Consider the following 21530-nt stretch of genomic DNA (forward strand, 5'->3'; position numbering starts at 1 on the left):
ACGGGGGCTTTAGGCCTATCTGATACCTTCCTATCTGATACAATCTCTGAGATTGTTTGCACCATACCCAGGGTACTCTGATGATTCATTTCTGTACTATCGGATATTGTTTTCCCACCTGTGATACTAGGGACTGGTAGGGGAGCGAGGGACAGTCCTCGTTGAGTGGGGGCGCCAAAAAATCGTTATCTTTAGGGTGCCAACCTCCACAGATTGGAACGTATCAGATAGGCCTAACTTAGGGTTGTGTAGCATCTCAGTATAGGTCTTTGTTATAATTTGCGGCATTTGCCGCTATTTTTCACTGGGAAAATGGTGTTTAATATCATTGAATAAAATAGGCTTATAGGGAATATATGTACACCTAATGGGAAAATGGAAATAAATACAATTTTTTTATTTTATTATTTTTCCCTAACTAAGGGGGTGATAACGGGGGGGGGTTGATTTACTATTTATAGCGGGTTTTTTTATTTGGCAGCTGTCGCACGCTAAAAGATGCTTTTTATTGTAAAAATAGTTTATGCATCACCACATTTTGAGAGCTATAATTTTTCCACATTTTGACCCACCGAGTCATGTGAGGTCTTATTTTTTGCGGGACAACTTGACGTTTTTATTGGTAATATTTTCGGGCATGTGACATTTTTTGATCGCTTTTTATTCCGATTTTTGGAACGCAGAATGAACAAAAACCAACGTTTCATGAATTTCTTTTGGGGGGGTGCGTTTACACCGTTCTGCGTGCGGTAAAATTGATAAAGTGGTTTTATTCTTCGGGTCAGTGCGGTTACAGTGATACTTCATTTATGTAGTTTATGTTTTGGCGCTTTTATCCAATGAAAACAATTTTATATAAAAAAATAATTATTTTTGCATCGCTTTATTCTGTGAGCTATAACTTTTTTATTTTTTCACTGATGATGCTGTGTGGAGGCTATTTTTTGCGGGACAAGATGACGTTTTCAGCGGTACCATGGTTATTTATATCCGTCTTTTTAATTGCGCGTTATTGAACTTTTTGTTCAGCGGTATGATGATAAAGCTTTATTTTTTGCTTCGTTTTTTATTTTTATTTTTTAAGGGGTTCAATAAAGGGGTTAACTAGTGGGACAGTTTTATAGGGCGGGTCGGTACGGACGCGGAGATACCAAATATGTGCACTTTTATTGTTTTTTTATTTTCAAAAAATGAATTTATTAGGGAATTTTTTTTTTAAAATTTATTTAGCGATTTTTTTAAATAAATTCAGCGATCTGACACAGGCACTGCAGCAGGCTTCCTCATTCCTGCAGGCAGCGAGGAAGCCAGCTCTCTGCAGGCCCCCGCCACCATATTGGATCCGGGGGCCTGCAGGGAAGGAGGCCCCCGCAGCAGCGCTGCACATCGCGCTGCTGTGGGGGGTCTCAGGGAAGCATGGAGGGAGCCCCCTTCCCTGCGCGCTTCTCTCCTATGCCACCGGTTCACTGCGATCATGTTTAATGGGTTAATGTGTCGGGGGCGGTCCGTGACTGCCCCTGACACATAGTGCCTGGTGTCAGCTGTGATAATCAGTTGACACCCGGCCGCGATCAGCGGCGCTCCCCCCGTGAGCGCCGCTGATCGCGCTAGACGTACTATTCCGCCCTTGGGACTTAGGTCCCACGTCACATGGACGGAATAGTACGTCTAATGTAGGAAAGGGGTTGATTCTAATTCATTAATCTTGCTGGTGAGGCTTATGGCATTAGTGTACGTGTACTTATAGTATTACAGGGGTTGGACAAAATAATGGAAACACCTAACGTTTTGGCATCATAATCTTCGAACATGTTATAAATATATGCAAACCGTGACATATGGTAATGTTTTGTAGTTGATTATTTGTGTTATGTGATATGTGTATGTAAATTAACTGTTTGTTTTGCAGAATTGTAAGAACATTGATGAAAACCTGATACCAATGGCAGACCTCTCGGATTTTCAAAGAGGCCAAATTGTTGGTGCTCGTATGGCAGGAGCTAGTGTAACAGAAAGTGCCCGAATGCTTGGCATGTCAAGAGGTACTGTCTCCAAAGTAATGACTGCGTTTGAAAGAGAAGGAAAAAGTCTGCAGCAAAGCACAGGTCCGGCCAAAAGTTGACCGAGAGAGACCGTCGGACTCTAAAGTAAATTGTGAGAGAGGATCGCAATACCACGGCTCCGAAAATCACTGCTGAGCTCAATGAACACCTACAGAACCCAGTTTCCATGAAAACTGTTCGTCGGGAGCTGCACAAATCTGGATTCCACGGAAGAGCTGCAATTAGAAAACCGCTGCTCTCAATGACAAATGTTTCCAAGCGTTTAGAGTGGTGTAGAAACCTCCAGAATTGGTCCCTCGAGCAGTGGAAACGTGATATTCTCAGACAAATCATCGTTTACCCTATTTCCGACCTCCGGCCGAGTGTAGGTTTGGAGACAGCTGAAAGAAGCATTCCTTCCAGACTGCCTTCTCCCAACCATAAAACATGGCGGAGGTTCTGTGATGATCTGGGGTGCTATTTCATGGAGATCTGCTGGGCCAATGATATCCCTTCATGGAAGAATTAACAGCCGCGATTATTTAGGCATTTTGGGCGACCAAGTGCATCTTATGGTTCAAGCACTGTTCCCGGAGGGGAACGCCATCTTTTAGGATGATAATGCACCAATTCATACAGCTAGAATCGTTAAAGCATGGCACGAGGAACATTGTAATAAAGTTGAGCATCTCGTCTAGCCCCCACAATCCCCAGACCTCAACATTATTGAGCATTTATAGTCGATTTTAGAGATTCAAGTTAGACGTCGATATCCGCCGCCATCGTCGCTCAAAGAACGGGCTACAATTCCTTTGGAAACAATTCACACCTAGTATGAATCCATACCTCGGAGAACTGAAGCTGTAATCGCCGCAAAAGGTGGACCTACACCATATTAAACTAACTTTTGTTGATGTTTCCAGGTGTTTCCATTATTTTGTCCAACCCCTGAACATATTACAAAAATGGGCACAGCAGAATATATTGCATTTGGGCCTTAAGAAACATTGGTCTAAAATAGGCCTGTTTCACATTTCAATTAACGGTTGGCAAAGGATCCGTCGCCCATAGGCGTCCATTATAACGCATGGCGGACGGCGACGGATCTGTTGCTATCCGCTGTTTTAACGCAGACAAAAAAACGTTTCATTCTCCGTCCACCCCACACAGTGGACGCCAAAATTATGACGGATCCGTCAATAAAAACGGATGCAACAGATGACCATCCGTCAAAATCCCCCACTAATGCAAGGCTATTGGAAAAAAACGGATCTGCCAAAAAAAATGACGGATCCGCCTGTTTGGCAGCTCACTAGCGACCAATGTTCTGCTCTAGGTTAAAGAAGTTTTCCACTACTTTATCATTGATGACTTATCTTAGGATAGGTAATCAATGTCTGATCGGCTATCTCAGGATAGGTAATCAATGTCTGACTGGTCGGGGTATAACACCCATCATCCCCACCGATCAGCTGCCTAGGTGTTGTTGGCAGCCAGAAATTCTGAACTGTGGAGCTGCTAAGTCTGACAGTAGCCGCTGCAGGGTGCTGCACATCTATTGATTTGAATAGGAGGCGGATATGCAGTACACAGCTATGGCCACTTTGGGAAGATTGAGCAGCTCAGCAATTGAGCATTTCCGCCTGGTGGCCACAGCTGCCAAAAGCTGAATGCAGCTGATAGGTGGGGGTGCCAGGTGTCACACCCTGTTTTCATTGCAGTCAAGCAATATTAAAGCTTAACAATCAAAGTGAAATTTGTGGTTGGTTATAAAAACAAGCAATTTATAATAAAAGAAAAAAGTGTTTTTCAATCTATTTACTGAAAAGGGTCAGAATTGTGGTGACCAATAAACACCCCAACTAAAAACAAAGTGGATAAATAAAATGGTGTAAAATGGCATGAATCAATGGCACAAGAAACATTGTAACATGTCTTATCAGAGAAATTTGCTTTGTGACTTATTCCTGTACTTGGAGATGTCTGATATCAACATTCACTCGGAAAAACTGCTGAGATCCAACTTGTTCAAAAAAAGATGGGATTGCCAGCTCACTGAAGTATCAGGTTACAGCTGCCCACTGAAGTATATGGAGAGGTGAGGAGGTAAAAGCAGAGTGAAAGAGACAGACACAAGCAGAGACTAGAAAATACAACTGCTGATGTTTTCTAGTAAGTCCTACTCTCACTCCAGGGCAGGATAGAGGCACACTAATCATTATTGTGGTATAATGTCCTACATGCCGATGATTCTGCGCCTGAACATGTGCTACATAGAAACAAGAGTGCACAAATCCATTATGCCTGCTTGTATATGAAGGCATCATAGCAGCAAGAAGACTACTACTAGCTCCAAAAAAAACTAATCATGACAATTGGTAAAAACTGATACAAATGCAAGAGCAGATAAATTATTTCTAATGTACACATGATTGACAGCTTATTTTTGAACAGATTGGAAAAGAGAGCCGACTAGTCTGGGGCAACTGATGCCCCATTCACTAGTCAAGTCCTCATTAGCATGGGAAACACATTATAAATGCTTTTTAAAGCATTTATTTGACTGAATTACGTTATACAGGGCTGGTTAGGGAGGGAGTTTAACCATACATAGGTGAATGCTGCTGGGATGGAGGGCATGGAGATCTGACAGGTTCCCTTTAAACCCTCTTTCCTCTAGATATAGAGGATGCCCTATTATGGTGCTGGCCTAGGTGCAAAAAGATCATTATATACATCTCTGTACTGTCTATTCATATATTTGTACACTGTAATAAGATTGCCACTAATCCTTTGTTTTTTTACAAAACTGAATAACCATAAGTTTGATAACCTTTCTTCGTACAGTAATCTACCCAATCTGTTAAAAACCTTTGTCATTCTTCTCTGCACCCACTCTAGTGCAGATATGTCCTCCTTAGAATACTGTATACAGATTTGGGCTTCAGAATTTAAGTGTTGCCCGACTAGTGACTTGTATGAAGGCAAAACTATGTTCCCGTCTAGAGGATCTATGCCTCTTTTAATGATTTTTTTTGCCCTGGTGCCAGCTGCCTGACACTGGTCACTAAAGTTGAGCTTGCTGTCCACCTATAGACCCAGTTTTATTTCAGTGACCGTTTGAGGCAGTGTTTTAGCATTTAGCACAAAACCGCACATTCTGTGCTTGATTGGCGAGCAAACTGGTCTGATCTTTTTTTTGAATCAGATAATTTTTATTAAGAGTTTTTAGAAATGACAGGCATGTACAACTTACAACATGTTATCAAACATCCCCATCCCCCATAACCCCCCCCACCCTTTGTCCGATGGCATGGACTGGTACATAGCGAATAGACCAATTATAACACTCAACCAGATCGCTTGAGAAAAGGCAAGAAACAACCTATATTAGACCACCTCCAAAGCCCACCCACTAATCCAGAAGATTCGAGGCAACCAGGCTGGGAATCTTCAACCATCCCTCCCATATTTTCCCAAAAATATGCGGTACACCTCTCCTAAGATACACATACTTTTCCCTATATAATATATGGTTCAACCTATTAATATACTCTTTTCTTGAGGGGATTTTGTCAGAAATCCAGTGATAAGCTATCAGCTTTCGGGCCACATATAGCATTCTGGCCACAGCAATTTTAAGATATTGGTCCCCTCCCACCTCATCAACATATCCCAGAACACAAATCATGGGGTCCCTGGAAATATCCTGTCCCGTGACCAAGTGTATAAGGCCAAGGACCACGATCCAAAATATCTGCAGGCAAGAACATGTCCACATCATGTGTAAAATGTCCGCATTATCTATTGTACACTTGGGGCACCTTGAGTCCGACCGCAACCCTCTATTGAACAACCATTCGGGAGACCTATATGTCCTGTAAAGGACATATAGCTGGGACAGGCTTCCAGGCTCACTAAGAGACAATCTGGGAATCATCTGTAGAATCGAGTCCCACTGTTCCACTGATATCGTACCCAGCTGTTGTTCCCACTTCATCAGTGCGCCAATAGGATGTTTTGACAGGACCTGTCCAAGTAAACCACCATACACCATTGAAATTAGTCCTCTGGTGGACCCTTGCATACCGAGCCTATGAATAAGGACGTCATGGTGTATGGTTAGGTCAACTTTTTTGCTCTGCACCATATACGCGTGACGCAGCTGCAAATATTGATAAAACATAGAGCGTTGGAGGGGAAATTCCCGTCCCAGTTGCTCGAAAGTTTTAAAAACCCCTCCCTCCACCAGCTGCGACACCCACCATATGCCAATCCGCCTCCAGTGAGCAAAGCCTCTGAGCGTTTTCATACATGGCAAATGCTGATTGTCCCATATGGGGGAGTACTTTGTAAGACCGCGTATTCCTCTCAGCTGCCTCAACTTATCCCATACTCTCACCATAAGAAGCACCGTAGGAAACCTAAATGCAAAGGATCGAAATCTACCCGACTCCAGACTCGACACCAGTGATCCCCGTCCCACTAGAAATTGAAGGATCTTCCGACCTCCCACCAAATCCGCCAACTTGCCCTCCATCCCTCCTGCTACATGTTGGCACTGGGAAGACAAAAAATAAAGCCATGGGTTGGGCAATGCAAGTCCCCCCTCATCCTTAGGTTTTTGCAGGTGTTCAAGTTTAATTCTCGCGCCTTGTCTCAGCCAAACAAGCTCTCTAAAAATCATGTTAATTTTATGAAACCTGTTCTGAGGAAGCCAGACAGGGGAATTATGAAGGACATATAAGAGTTGCGGCATAACTACCATCTTCAACAGGTTCACTCTTCCCACTACGGAGAGGTGTAACTTTGCCCAGGCCTTAACCTTCTGTTTGATCCTGTCCAGCAACGGGACAAGATTTAAACTCTCATAATCTGTCAACTTATTGGATATTTTTATGCCCAAATATTGAAGGGACGTTGCAACCGGCACACCTACCACATCGCAGGAGCTTGAGTCCAGTGGGAGGAGCGCAGACTTCTCCCAGTTAATAACCAGACCCGAGACCTCCCCAAACGCCCCAAGAAGTGTCATCGTGTTTTGTAATGATCTGTCCGCGTCCGCTAAAAATAATAACAGGTCGTCCGCATATAATGCTACCTTCTCCTCATGCTCCCCATATCGAAATCCCTCTATGCCAGCATCCGATCTTATCCTCGAGGCCAACGGCTCCACCGTGAGAGCAAACAACAGCGGGGATAAAGGGCATCCCTGCCTTGTTCCTCTATGAAGCGAAAAGGGGTCAGACAACTGACCATTAGCCCTCAGCCGAGCACTCGGCTCCGAGTACAAGAGCTTAACCCAGCCAATAAAGCCCGGGCCAAAACCCATACAGTGTAGCGTCGCCCATAGATAGTCCCACTCCACACTATCAAATGCCTTAGCGGCGTCTAGAGACAGAACCACCCTCTTCCCGGCATTATCAGGCCTCACCTGCATATTCAGATATAATCTCCTAATATTCATAGCCGTCGATTTGTTGGGCATAAACCCCGTCTGGTCAGGGTGTATTAACACAGCTACTACCTTTGAAAGTCGAATGGCCAGGACCTTTGCTAAAAGTTTAATGTCTAGCGTCAACAGGGAGATGGGCCTATACGACGCAGGCAGAGTTGGGTCCTTGTCCTTTTTCAACAGCACGGCAATGACAGCTTCTCACATAGACGGTGGAAGAACACCCCGTTCCAGACTATCATTAAACACTGTCAATAACTGGTCTGATCTTAACCCCACAGAGAATCTATGGAGTATTGTCAAGAAAAAGATGATACACACCAGATCCAACAATGCAGATGAGCTAAAGGCTGATAATAAAGCAACCTGGGCTTCCATAACACCTCAGCAGTGCCAAAGGCTGATCGCCTCCATGCCATGCCACATTGATGCAGTACTTGATGCAAAAGGAGCCCCGACCAAGTATTGAGTGCATTTACTAAACATACTTTTCAGTAGGCCAATATTTCGGATTTTAAAATCTCAGCATGCGCTGCCTCCGGCAGCCATTTTCCCGGAGGCCACCGCATAGCAGTAATGGATATGCAGGGTGCTCCAGGCTTTCACAAAATGGCGGCGGAGCCCCACTGCACCGCAGCTATTTTCACCCGCAGTGGTGCACATCGGAACCCTCCCTCATCAGAGCCTGCAGCAACGCGCCACTCTTTCCTTCTCCAGCAGCGACCCTGGGACCCTGCTCCACTGCGGCCAGTAAGGTATATCCGCATTATAAGATGCACCATTTTCCCCAAATATAGGGGGAAAAACATTGTGTCTTATAATCCGAAAAATACGGTATATACTGTATTTTTCAGACTATAATGTGCACCGGACCATAACAAGCACCCCAAATTTTCAGAAGGAAAATAGGGAAAAAAAGTTAATGTGTCAAATGGGAGTCTGTCTTACAGTCCGAATTCAGCTTACCTGGGGGGTTTTGATCAGCAGCAATGGTGGAATGGAGTAACAGGAGATGTTCGGTGGTCCAGCGATATGACTCACATCCCAGGCTGGTGCGGTGGCTTCCGGGAAATCCCATCCCAGGCTGGTGCAGCAGGTACGGTGGTGGTGCTTGGGGCTTTGCCGGCATCTTGGGAAAGCCCAGAGGCCCCGCATGTCCATTGTTGAGATGCGGTGGCCTCCGGGAAACCCCATCCTAGGCTGGTGCATCACAGAAGATTGAGGTCTCGGCAACACAATCTCGTCCCCAAATCTCGGGAGACGAGATCTCGTTGCAGAGACCTCAATCTGAGCATGCGGCGCCCCCCGGCAGCCATTTTCCCAGAGGCCACCGCATCGCAGCAATAGATGTGCGGGGTCTCTGGGATTTCACAAAATGCCGGTGAACCCCCCCACACCACAGAGCACCACCGCTGAACCTTCCGCACAAGTCACACCAGCCTGGGAAGGGAGTGTCACCATCGCCCGGCAGCGTCGCACCGGGACCGCAGCAGAATCGCCCGACTCCTGCTGCTGCCACAGTATTTCTAAGTATATTCCGACTATAAGACGCACGCACCCCCATTTTCCCCAAAATTTTTTGGGAAAAAAGTGTGTCTTATAGTCCCAAAAATACGGTACTTCTTTCCACTTTTCTTGTATGTTCACTAGTCTGACGTTATTTCATCGAAGATGACTTGCTAGATTGTCACCTTTTGCAGAGCCATTATTGCTTGCTCTGATGTTGCTAACCTTTGGATTTACATAGTCTTCCAGGCCACTCATTCTCCATTCTGCAGTCTTTGAACAGTATTTTTAGATATTTTTTGCAATCCATGTCTTAAAAGGGGTATTCTCAAATTATTAAATTTTATAGTGAATTGGACAGCATGAAAATAAGTTTGCAATTGACTTCCTTTTTCAATTTGCTGTCATTCTCCTGCAATGACAGCTTTTATCTTTCTTAGTGTACAGTTTCCATGAAGCTTGTCCACTAGAGCCTGTCAAGACCCTCGCCAAATGAACCAGTAGTTACAATCCAGGAGATGAGTTAACTCCCAACATACCAACCACATCTATCCAGCCTATTGATTTTCATGTAGCAGTTATTGGATCACCTGCCTCCGCTCTGTCTCAGCTACTGACTAGCTGCTGTAATACATCTTACAAAATTACCAGACCGCAGCATCGTCTTCTCCTGGAGCAGGTCTCCTAATCATGAATCATGGCTCCAGCAGCACTTCCCCAACCTCCTTCTTTTCCCTTTGTAACAGCTATCCTGACGCTATATTGGGTACATGGGCCACAGCGCCATAAACACTGCTTTTGCCAGTCATCCTGCAGGATTTTACAAATGACCACCACACTAATGTGAACTGTATGTGCTCTAAACAGGATCAGAACAGTCATTACACTGGATAATTTCAGGATATCAGCTCAATACACAAGTTGGCTCACATTGCCAGTATAACCATGCCAACCTCAGAATTTTTTTTTTTTTTTTTACAAGTTGGGAGTCTTTTTTGAGAATACCTTTCTATAAGAGTGATTACTAAATAAGGAGGCCTTGGATCCTAGAAGGGTGCAGCCGGGGGGAGTATATACATGAATAGTAGGATACTTCATGGAAATAATTATATTATATAGGCAATTTAATTGTTTCTAATCTTATAAAATGGAATAGACGAAAAATGCATTTTAAGTAAATATATGCAAAATTTGGTACTATTACCCATCAACAGGATTAGGTTAGTACAAAATTTTAAAATCAGATAACAATGAATGCAACGTATTCTAGAAAGTGCTTTCATTATACAATCAGCAGTGTCCAGCTACAAAATATTGCTGACCTTAAGGCTATGTGCACACGATGCAGATTTGCTGCGGATCCGCAGCTGTTTTTTCTGCGTAGAAATGCCGCAGATCCGCACTATGATTTACAGTACAATGTAAATCAATGGAAAAAAAAAAAAAGCTGTGCAGATGGTGCAGAAAAATCAGTGCGGAATTGCTGCGGATTTAAAAGAAGTGTATGTCACTTCTTTTGTGCGGTTTTGCTGCAGTTTTCCACCTGCTCCATTCTACAAATCCGCAGGTGGAAAACCGCAGTGGAAAACCGCACAAAAACGGCAGTAAAACCGCAAAAAAAAAGGAAGAAATCCGCAGGAAAAATGCAGGTCATTTGACCTGCGGATTTCATAAAATCTGCGTGGAAAAATCCGCGAGAGGATCCGCACTGTGTGCACATTGTTTACGTCCTTTGCTGGATGTAAGGCTATGAACAGAACTGCACTGCACAGCTCCACTCACTGTGTAGTGGCTGCTGCCGGGTACTGCAGAATAGCTCATATTCCATTTCCCTTTCCTAATTTGTAATACTCGCAAGTAGTCGGTTTACATTGAATTAAGCTGCACAGTGCAGATTTGGGTAAAGGCAATCTGTCACCCCCCCGGGTTGTATATCACTTATCATTATGGGCATACAAGCAATAGAAATGCTAAGCTAGTCTTCGTCTTAACTGTATGCCTCACATTAATGGCCTTTTTGTGGAGAGTGTGTGGTGTGTGGTGCCTGAAAGAAATCCCTGCACTCCTCTCTTCATTACAATACTACCCCCCCATGCATGTCAGTTATGGCCCCAGAATCCTGCGCCTGCACACTGCACTCCCTCAGAAATACATATCTCTTCCTCCCTTATATGGGCACTGTATTCAGGGATGTTCTGCGCAGTTGACTCCAGTGACCCCTGATGTGCGCGCCAATAAGGTGCTCTACTCATTTCCTCCCTGTATAGTCATCACCATGTACACATGGTTCCTAGCGATTACTGTGCAAGGAGGAAGTGGGAAGAGCATCTTGTCGGCGCACACACGGGAGGTCAGTGACTTGCCGAAGCAAAAGCTCCCAGAATGCAACGCCCACAGGGAGTATGAGGTATGTTTTTCTGAGGGAGTGGAGGATTCCCGAGCCATAACTGATGTGAATGGGAGGGGGGTACTATTGTAATGAGGAGAGGAGGTGGGGATTTCTTCCAGACTCCACACGCCCCGAAGCATGGAAGAAATCATTAACATAAAAAAATAATATAACATTTCTCAGCAACAAGACCATTAATATGAGACATACAGGTAGGACTAGTGTAACATTTCTATTACCTGTATGCCCATATTAATAGGTCATATACGTCCTGGTGGTGACAGATTTCCTTTAATGATTACATCTGGCTGCCCGAAGAGCTACTCGCAGCAGATTGTTAGGGTGCCAGGTGTTGAACCTCACAATCAAATATTATTGATCTATCCTAATGCTAGGTTATCAATATATTGTGACTGGACAATCCCTTTAAACATCAGTACAGTCTGGCCAAAAGTTTTACAACGGACATAAACTTTGGTTTTCAGAACGTTTCATCCTTTGGACAAATCGCAATCTCACACATGAATGATCTCAGGATACTGGGGAAAAAAGCTCCCTTCAGATTTTTTGTAACATCTGTAAGGATAATTATCTAAAGAAATGGCACACGCTATTTGCTGCTCTTCTTATCGGGCTAGCCTCCAAAAGATCTTGACTTACTGTGAGTGAAGATGCATGACATCAGAAAGCTGGGTTCATGTGTGCGGTAGCTTTTCATCGTAGGGAGTGGGCTCACTCACAATTTTGCCTAAGAACACTGCCATGAATAAAGAATGGTATCTAAACATCTTCTAACAGCAACTTTTCCCAATGAACCCGAAGCAATTTAGTGATGAACAATGTTTTCCCCTAAATAATGTTGCATCATGTCAAAAGGGATTTCAAGTGGCTCTGTAAACAGAAAATTGAAATTTTGGCTCCATCGCTAGGAAACTCCCCAGATCTCAATCCGCAGAACCAGTGGTCAATCCTTAAAAAGCAATTGGACAAACAAAATCACAGAAGTTTTGACGTACCCCCCTTCACTGATTAGGAAAGAAAAGGTTGCCATTAGTCAAGATGCATATACATTGAAAGATCATTTTAAACGAGCATTCGTAATAACGCTTGTTTCACCATTGTCTTTTCACGAATATCTTTCATGTAAACAGGCTGCAGCTCTCCTGATGAATAAGCGAAACACTTGTTCATTAGGTTAAATAAACTTTTGTGCAGCGCAAAAGATCATCATTCTTGGCATAAACCGGATTCGCACTGCTGAGAACAATGGCAGCCAATGCACACCGAGCAATCTGTTACAGATGCACACTGTGTACTGCGTTCTGCCTGTGTAAAAAGGCTAATAATCACCAGCTGATTGGTAACTGTTTTACTGATTGGCAGTGGTTTAGTGTCACCAGTCGGTCCATAAGGGTCAAAATTGTAAATATGGAGACTTTGCATAAACTTGATGCATTTCTCAAGAAGAGATTAAAAACTTACAATAGTACTTTAGTATATCATGGAAACATTGAGTAATCTAAAAACACTGAAGCAGCAAAGCTTGTGAAAAACAAAATTTGTGCAAGTCTCAAAAGTTTTGGCGAAGACTGTATGAGTACACAAAAGACTTTTGCATAAACCATTTTGAGCATGTTTAAGAGCAAAATGCATGTGACCATGGACATAATATTGAGAGAGCTTTCCCTGATCAATAGCCCACTACCCTTAAGAATAACTATGTACATAAACCGCCTTAAAGTTATTATCATGATTCCCTGCGATCTGGAGGTAGACAAGGGGAGGAGGAGGAGAATGATTCAGAGGATTCCCTGGGAGAGATGGGGGAGGAAGAGGAGCAGCCGCAAAATGGAGGAGCTGTGGTGGGGGCAGGTGAGACCCAGAAGGCAGGGGAGGATCATGAGAATCCCACACTGAAGGACATATTTGCTGCGGTCTCCTTCTGTAAGAATGCCTTAACCACGCTGACACAGCGGGTTCTGGGAATTCAATCTGAAGTGGCTGGTTTAAAAAAAGATATGAAAAAAGCTGATACCAGAACAGAAGAGGTAGAAGAGAGAGTGGGACAAGCAGAGGATCACATCACTAAACTCCAGAAAGCAGAAAAAAGATTCGCTTAGCAAATCTCTGAAATAGTGGGCAAAAATGATGATCTAGAGAATCGCTCTAGACGTAATAATATAAGGATTGTTGGCCTCCCGGAAAAATCCGAAGGGAGAAACCCCACAGAATTTATGGAAGAGTGACTCAGGGAGAAATTTGGCACAGATACTCTGGCCAAGTTTTTTGCTGTGGAGTGTGCAGAGTTCCCATGCAGCCACAACCACCGGGTAGGGGACCATGCACTATGCTTGCTAAGCTTCTCCATTATAGGGATAGAGACATAATTCTAAGGAGGGCGAGAGAGATGGGGGATCTTGCCATGAATGGTGAAAAAGTAGCTATCTACCCAGACTTTTCTATTGCAGTTCAAAAACAGCGTATGCAATTTGGAGGAGTGAAGAAGCGTCTTAGAGAGCTGGGAGTGCAGTACTCCATGATTTTCCCGGCTAAACTAAGGGTGGTGGCGCTTGATAAAGTGCAATTTTTTATCGATCCGATAGAAGCTAAAGCCCCCGCTACACACTGCGATATCGCTAGCAATATCGCTGTAAAGTCACCGATTTTGTGAAGTTGCAGCGATATTGCTAGCGATATCGCTATGTCTGATACTTACCTCCGACCGGCTCCCCCGCCGGTTATCGCTGATCGCGCGAGAACGTCCTGGACCATTCCTCGTCGGTCACTTCCTGCGGCGCCGACGAGCGACGCATGGAGCCGGGCGGGAGGACGCAGGATCGTTGCGTCTGACAGGTAAGTAGCGATCCCCATCCCCAGCGATGTCGCTGGTGAGATCTGCCTGTGTGGCAGCTCACTAGCGACCACCTAGCGATGCACCAGCGATCCTGACCGCGTCATATCGCTGGTCGGGATCGCTGGTCGGGATCGCTGGTGCATCGCTAGGTGTAACGGTACCCTAACCAATGGATTGACATTAATGCGCATAAACTCCGGGGGAAGACATGAGCTGGAATTGATTGATTAGTCAAGAGGACTATGCCTGAGATGGTCGGCTGAGGACATATTACATCTTTCAGTGTCTCGCAAGGAATTCTTAACCGTTTTTTTCCTGTCAGAGAACTGATTTTTGGTAGGCTTCGGCCTTGTTCCTGGTTTTCCTGTCTGTGTTTTTTTTTTGCCATCGGTTCTTTGGCCCTTTTGTTATACGCCTCTTGATCTCCTGAATATGATCTTCTTTAGATCCACTGGCATATGGTTGAGATTAAGGCTTCGGCGGGGCGAAATGATTGAGATTTGGTGGTTGCCCAATGTTGGGCACAGCGGGGGTGTTTATTGTTATAGTTTCCAAAATTTGAATTGTTTATATGTTTTATTATATTATTGATGATGTTATACAATGGGATCTTCTATCCTACACAACAGGACTGGGGGGGGGAGCTGGGAAGATAGTTGCTCTACGTATGCAATTAGATGAATGTAGAAGCATAGTGGGGGGGAGGGGGGCCAGGGACGAGATTACCCAGCTTTCTTTGAGAGTATATGCACTAGGAAGGGGGAGAAGAGGAGGGGGGGGATGGGTGAAGGGGAGGGTGAGGGAGGAGGGATGGGTTCAGACAGCAAGGGGGAAAACTACACCGATTAATAATTCCATTTATCAACACTATGGAGGGGGGGAAATTAAGGTACTAAGTTGGAAAGTTAGGGGTTTATCTGACAAAACGAAGAGGGCAGCTATATTCAAATATATACAAGACCAGGGCCCATCGGTGGTATGCCTCCTGGAGACTCATCTTTCACCGGACACAACGAGACTCTTGAATAGGCGATGGATACAGAGGGCCTATCACTCTACTTTTTCTAGCTACAAAAGGGGGGTATCTGTGCTAATTCATACTTCAATACAATATGAGGAAATAGAGGTGCATATTGATCCGGATGGGCAGTGTGTAGTCATCAAATGTAAATTATTTGGCCACCATATGTCCATTGCCGCTATTTATATTCCACCCCCATACTCGAGTACTAAGCTGAGGGAGACTTGGGAATTCTCAGGAAGAGGGGGAGTATTGCCTCTTTTGATAGTGGGTGACTATAATAATGTAATAGACTCTTATTGGGACAGGAATAGGAGGCCGTTGGGAGTATTGAGTGACACTATAACCCCAATTGGCAATTTAGTTCGGGAAATGGGTTTGATGGACATTTGGAGGGTAAGAAATGACGGGGAACAATGCTTCTCCTGCTATTCAGCTTCTTATAATACCCTATCTCGCATCGACATGGCATTAGCTAATGAGTTGATGAATGCAGTGGTGGATGTGCAATACTTACAGAGAGTGATCTCGGACCACAGTCCCATCCTTGTGTCCATTAAACGGGAGTGTTTGAGAGGGAGGATAAGGGGAGAGTGGAAGTTACATCCGGCCTGGATGCAACATATAAATATGCAAGGCATCATGCGGGGGATTGGGGAATTCATTGTCCATAATGATGATAGTGCTCATCCTCTGGTGGTATGGGACACCATGAAGGCATATCTCCGGGGAATTCTATACAGGGATATATGTAGGAGAAAGACACAAACTAAGCGAGATGAGGTGGATAGTCTGGAAGCCCTAACTGGGGCGGAAATAGAAATGGCACAGCACGCTACACCCGACACTCAACTGACACTTAGGCAGGCACATGAAAGGGTCAATAGGTTACTACTAGATAAAGCAACTAAGAAGCAGGCTTTTCAGAAGATTAGATTCTATGAAGAAGGGGAAAAAGTTGGTCATCTATTGTCGATTATAGCTGCAGCCCAGAGAGGCAGCTCATTTATATATAGTATGGATACTGCAAAGGGGACAAGGGTTACTGAGACGCCCGAAATTCTGGAGGTCTTCGCAGGTTTTTACCAGAACCTCTATTCATCGAGTAGAATGGGAGGGGAAGGGGGGGCGGAGGCATTTCTAGGAGCGGGACTGCTTCCGACACTATCTATGGAAGATAGGGATAAGTTGGAGTCTCCTATCACAGTAGAGGAGTTGGAGATGGCTCTGCATGGCATGACTAATGAGAGGGCCCCGGGAGCAGACGGTCTTCCTGCGGAAATATACAAACAACTAGAAGAAATTCTGCTACCCAAGCTATTAATAGTGTTTGAGGAGGCTATGAAAGAAGGGATTTTGCCTGCGTCTATGCGGGAGGCGGTGATAGTGGTGATTCCTAAGGACGGTAAAAATCCAGGAATTCCAGATTCATACAGACCAATATCCTTGCTTACAGCTGATGTGAAAATACTGGCTAAAGTGCTGGCGAACCGACTAACTTGTGTTGTTGATACATTGATCCATATGGATCAATCGGGATTTATGCCCAACAGATCAACAGCAGCCAATATACGGAGACTATATCTCAATCTGCAGTTGCCAGTTGATAACCCAGGTGGGAGGGTGATAGCCTCACTTGATGCCCATAAAGCCTTTGACACTGTAGAATGGTCATACCTGTGGAGAGTGCTGCATAGTATGGGCTTTGGTCCTCAATTTACAGCGTGGATTCAGCTATTGTATACTCAACCCGCAGCTAGAGTTAAGATTAATGGGGTAATGTCCGAGGGAATACAGCTGCATAGAGGAACGAGGCAAGGCTGTCCACTGTCGCCGCTCCTGTTCACTATTGCGATAGAGCCATTGGCGGCTGCTATTAGACGCAACAAGGCAATAAATGGGTTTCAATATGGCGATTTGGAGGAAAAGGTGGCCCTGTATGCGGATGACCTTTTGTTATTCCTAGGGGACCCCTCGGCTTCATTGGATCATGCTGTGCAGACCATTGAGGGGTTCAGTGAGATCTCAGGACTGACCATAAATTGGTCTAAATCAAGCCTATTTAAAGTGGACAAGGAGGTGGTATGGACTCAGGAAGACATAGGGGCCAACAAACTACAATGTGTGGAAATGTTTAAATATTTGGGGATACAGGTTTCCCTACCGGTGACTGAGTACCTTAATACTAATCTAGTACCCCTAATGGCAATTCTAAGAACGAAGGTGGATACTTGGAACAAATTACACTTGTTGGTGGTGGGAAGGATTAATCTACTTAAAATGGTTTTAATGCATAAGCTTTTATATATATTACACAACTCCCCAATCTGGATACCGCAGAAAAGGTTCGGAGTGGTGAATTCACTGGGGTAAGAAACAACCTAGAATAAGGCTTGAAACCTTGCAAAGACCAAAGGATGAGGGGGCACTGGCACTACCAAATCCAGAACTGTATTTTTTAGCTGCCAAAAGTCAACATCTCAGAGGGTGGTCTAATCAAGAGAAGGCAGGAGTCATCAGAGGAGTGCTGGAATACGTACTAAATAGAAGCCCGTTGATACTTGGCCTAGAGGATGGGTGTAATGGGAGACGGGTGTCCCACTCTGCGACTCTTACAAGACCTGTGGAACAGACTAAAGAGGGTGAGAGGGGTGACCGGGTTGACTAGATTCACAGTTATATGGGATAATAGTAATCTCCCAGAGATTCGGAAACTTGGGAGACTGGAAGGCTGGAAAACGTAGGGGGCTGACATTAATGTCTCAAATTATGGATAACTGGGAGCTGAGACCGTTTGTGCAATTACAGAGTGAGTTTCAGTTGCCGGATTCTGAATGGTCCCACTACTGTCAGGTACGGCATGCCATTACGGCTCAAAAACTTTCCAGAAACCTGCAGATACAATCTGACATAGTGTTGGACTTACAAAAGGGGTAATTTCTAACACCTACAAAGATATATTGCATACACATTTAATGGGGTTCCCACTTAAAGCAAGATCCAAATGGGAGGGAGAGATTGGGGTGATGACTGACGAGGTATGGGACAGCGTCCTAGAATATGTCCCCAAACTCACTATGAGTGAACCAGCTAGGTTGTCCCATCTTTATGTGATCCATCGTGTGTACTGTACCCCCCTTCTGATGTTTAAAATGTGTGGGTCTGATGCCGGAATCCTTCATATGATGTGGACTTGTCCCAGGCTATCTGCGTTCTGGTTTAATGTCATTAACAGAATAGACGGGGCCTACGGAAGTGTTATACCCAAAAACCCACTGGTCTGAATACTGGGATATGTGGAGGAAATTGAAATAGTTAATAGTGCAAAGCTTGCTATAGCCAGACTACTATATGTAGCAAGGAAGCTGATTGCGAGGAACTGGATCAGGGAAGAACCACCTTCTGGGAGAGTTTGTGAAACAGGTGTCTTGTATCATCCAGCTGGAGGAAAGGGAAAGGATATATGCTAAAAGAGGCAATTCTAAAACCTATGAGAGGTTGTGGAATCCCTGGTTACAATACGGTACAGTTAACTGTTGGGAATGTGCTATATTTTACAGTGCTGGTGTTGTAGATAAACCATTAATACCCGGACATAGGAACATTTCTGTTTTGTATGGTTTGATTGACAATATGGGTAAAAAGGATGACTAATGGTAAATTACGGTGTAAGAGAAATCTTATGGAGAAAAGAGTTATATATGCTGTCTACATGGGGGGGGGGGACATGGATGTTCAATTTGTAAATCTATTGTTTGTGGAAGATTTACTGTATATTCTGTATTTTGAATTCTGATTAATAAAAATATATTTGATCAAAAAAAAAAAGTTATTATCATGGAAAGTGACAGGGAGAAAAGAAACAAAATGATAAATATAAAACTGGTAAATTAAAATTAATCAAATCCCTTTGGAGCACCAGCAAGTAAACAAGTCATAACAATGCTATTAATTATTTCACAGATGTTTTCCTGCACTCCTTTTGTTCATCTTCATCCTAATAAACAGAAGAACATCCCACTTGTATTTGTAGGGGAGAAATAATCCAGGGGACAACAATGGATTATAATGAGCTTAACAATAGCAATTAAGTGATGTTATGATGACAATGCTAATGCTGAACAGCTTCTTTGGCAAATTGCTTACAGTACTCAACAAAGGAGAAGATGGCTTTCCTGAGATCAAAGTGACAATTATGAGTTTTATCTGAGCTTCATGACTATACTGTAATATTGTGCTGCAATACAATTCTCTTGTCATTAGAAGTCAGGAAACAAAACAAAATCAATGCACTTATCCCTGTTTGCTTTGATCTCTATAAAATGCTGGAATCTGCAATTCATAAAACATTTCAATTGCAACCTGCTCTTTAAATAAGAATGCGGCATATCCTAGTCAGACAATGCTTAAAAGAAAACATTTGAGTGACACATTCTGACTTTTCAGCAGTTAAAGCATTAGACAGCTAAAGAAAAATTCCACTTTGAAGCAAAAATAAGCTAGTTAGCATAAGAGTGGATTTTTATATACTATTTTATGTTTATACTACTTTAATTATTGGCAATATGACCCCCGGAACCCAAATTCCCCCCATGCAGGCATCACCTCATTCTCTGTCCACTCAAATACAGGTGTACTTCTAGGGTCGGCACACAGCCAACTATCAAATTTGTATAGGGACCTCCTAACTGAAAGTCTACCTATGAGTGAGAAGAAAAACATAAAAAATGGCAATAAATGAAATTATATGGTTAGACTCTTTTATGCTGGTGTTTCTGGCTGAAAAACTCACAAGTAAAATCCTCTTATAAACAGACATGCTTTTAGAAGGGTTTTTTTAAGCATGGTTTTGATGCATTTTAATTATACTACGGCGTGTATCAATGTAGTGATTTTGGAGCATTGTCGCTGCAAAAATCTCACCACACACTGCATTTCAAACATGCAGTCCAGCGTCTTTCTAGGATTAAATAAAAATGTGGACAAGAGGGAATGGAGTCCAAAGTGACGCCACCTACCTCATTAATGTGAATGGTTTTGATGGGTGTTCTGTATGAATCATGTTTTTCCTAGTTCTAAAAGTAAACTTCAATACAGAATGCTCAGTGTGGAGAATAGGATGTATGTGAACAAAGCCTTAAAAGTGATACAAAATGTAATGCACCACAAGATGGTACCAATAAAAACATCAACTCAACCTACAAAAAACAAGTCCACAATCAGGTCTGTCATCTATAAATGGAATTATAGAGAACTTCTACATTATTGGCAGCTCAAAGGCTCTGCGCTCCCACCTATCCTCCCTATCCATAAAAAGGAACCAGAGTGAAATCTCCATTCCCAAATCCGAATGTCCCTTCCTTTCATGCCTAGACACACATGCAAATACAGGAGATAACATGTGAAACATATGAACATTTAAAATCAGGCCCTTTTTTTCATTTCATTTCTGCTCACGTAGCTTATGTAGCCATTTAAGTCTATAACCCACATTCACTTTTTTGCAGACTGCCCAAAAAAAAAAAAAAAAAAAGAGGAGACATGTACTCATTTGGTTCGATTCTTATACTAACCTCATACATGTTAATGAATGTTGAGATGTAATGAAAATTTAAAAAGCATAAACTTCCATTAACTTACCATAATTTTATCGCTGTCAATAATAGTGTTCAGTCTGTGCGCAATTGTCAGCACCGTACAATCGGCAAACTTTTCTCGAATAGTCTTTTGAATCAGCTCATCCGTTCTGGAAACAAGAAAAAACACATTAAAAAAACATTGTGCTTACATGTGCACATATACTCACTTATATTAAGAGGAACCTGCCATCACAAAAATTGTAGACCAATCTGCAAACACCAAGATACAGAGCTCAACAGACATATATAGTTTTGCCAGACAAAGGTCAGTATAATCTGTGATTTACTCATAAATCTCCACTCTTTCTAGAATTCCTGGTCCAGTGGGCGGTCCTATCAGTGACTGATAGCTTACTTTGCATAAGTTTGCAAACAGGGATAGCAGTAAGTCACTGATAGGACCGCCCACTGGGCTGAAAATCCTAAAAAGAGTGGAGGTTTATATGACTGAATCACAAATTATACTGACTATTGTCTCACAAAACTATATACCAATCTACTTGGCATTCCCTGCTCTGTAACATGATGAAAGCAAGGAGAGATCCAGCTCCATGGACATACAAATCTTCTTTATTTGCAAATGCTAAAATTCCAAATAACTACATTGGCTTGGCTTACAGCAAT

At 43.3% G+C, this 21530-nt stretch overlaps 1 protein-coding gene across 1 annotated transcript in view; it reads right to left on the minus strand.

The window, feature by feature from the left end:
- The window catches only part of ABCC4 (ATP binding cassette subfamily C member 4 (PEL blood group)), a gene marked incomplete at its 5' end in the record, with an annotated part of 231070 nt that overhangs the window by 21008 nt on the left and 188532 nt on the right, over window positions 1-21530 (minus strand). The window contains one exon of the mRNA XM_073580457.1: window positions 20908-21013. Within this exon, the coding sequence (XP_073436558.1) occupies window positions 20908-21013 (106 nt within the window). The remainder of the gene's footprint in view (window positions 1-20907; window positions 21014-21530) is intronic.

This window comes from Dendrobates tinctorius, unplaced genomic scaffold, assembly GCF_039654945.1.
Source record: "Dendrobates tinctorius isolate UK_male_01 unplaced genomic scaffold, ASM3965494v1 ptg000064l, whole genome shotgun sequence".
Classification (NCBI taxonomy): domain Eukaryota; kingdom Metazoa; phylum Chordata; class Amphibia; order Anura; family Dendrobatidae; genus Dendrobates; species Dendrobates tinctorius.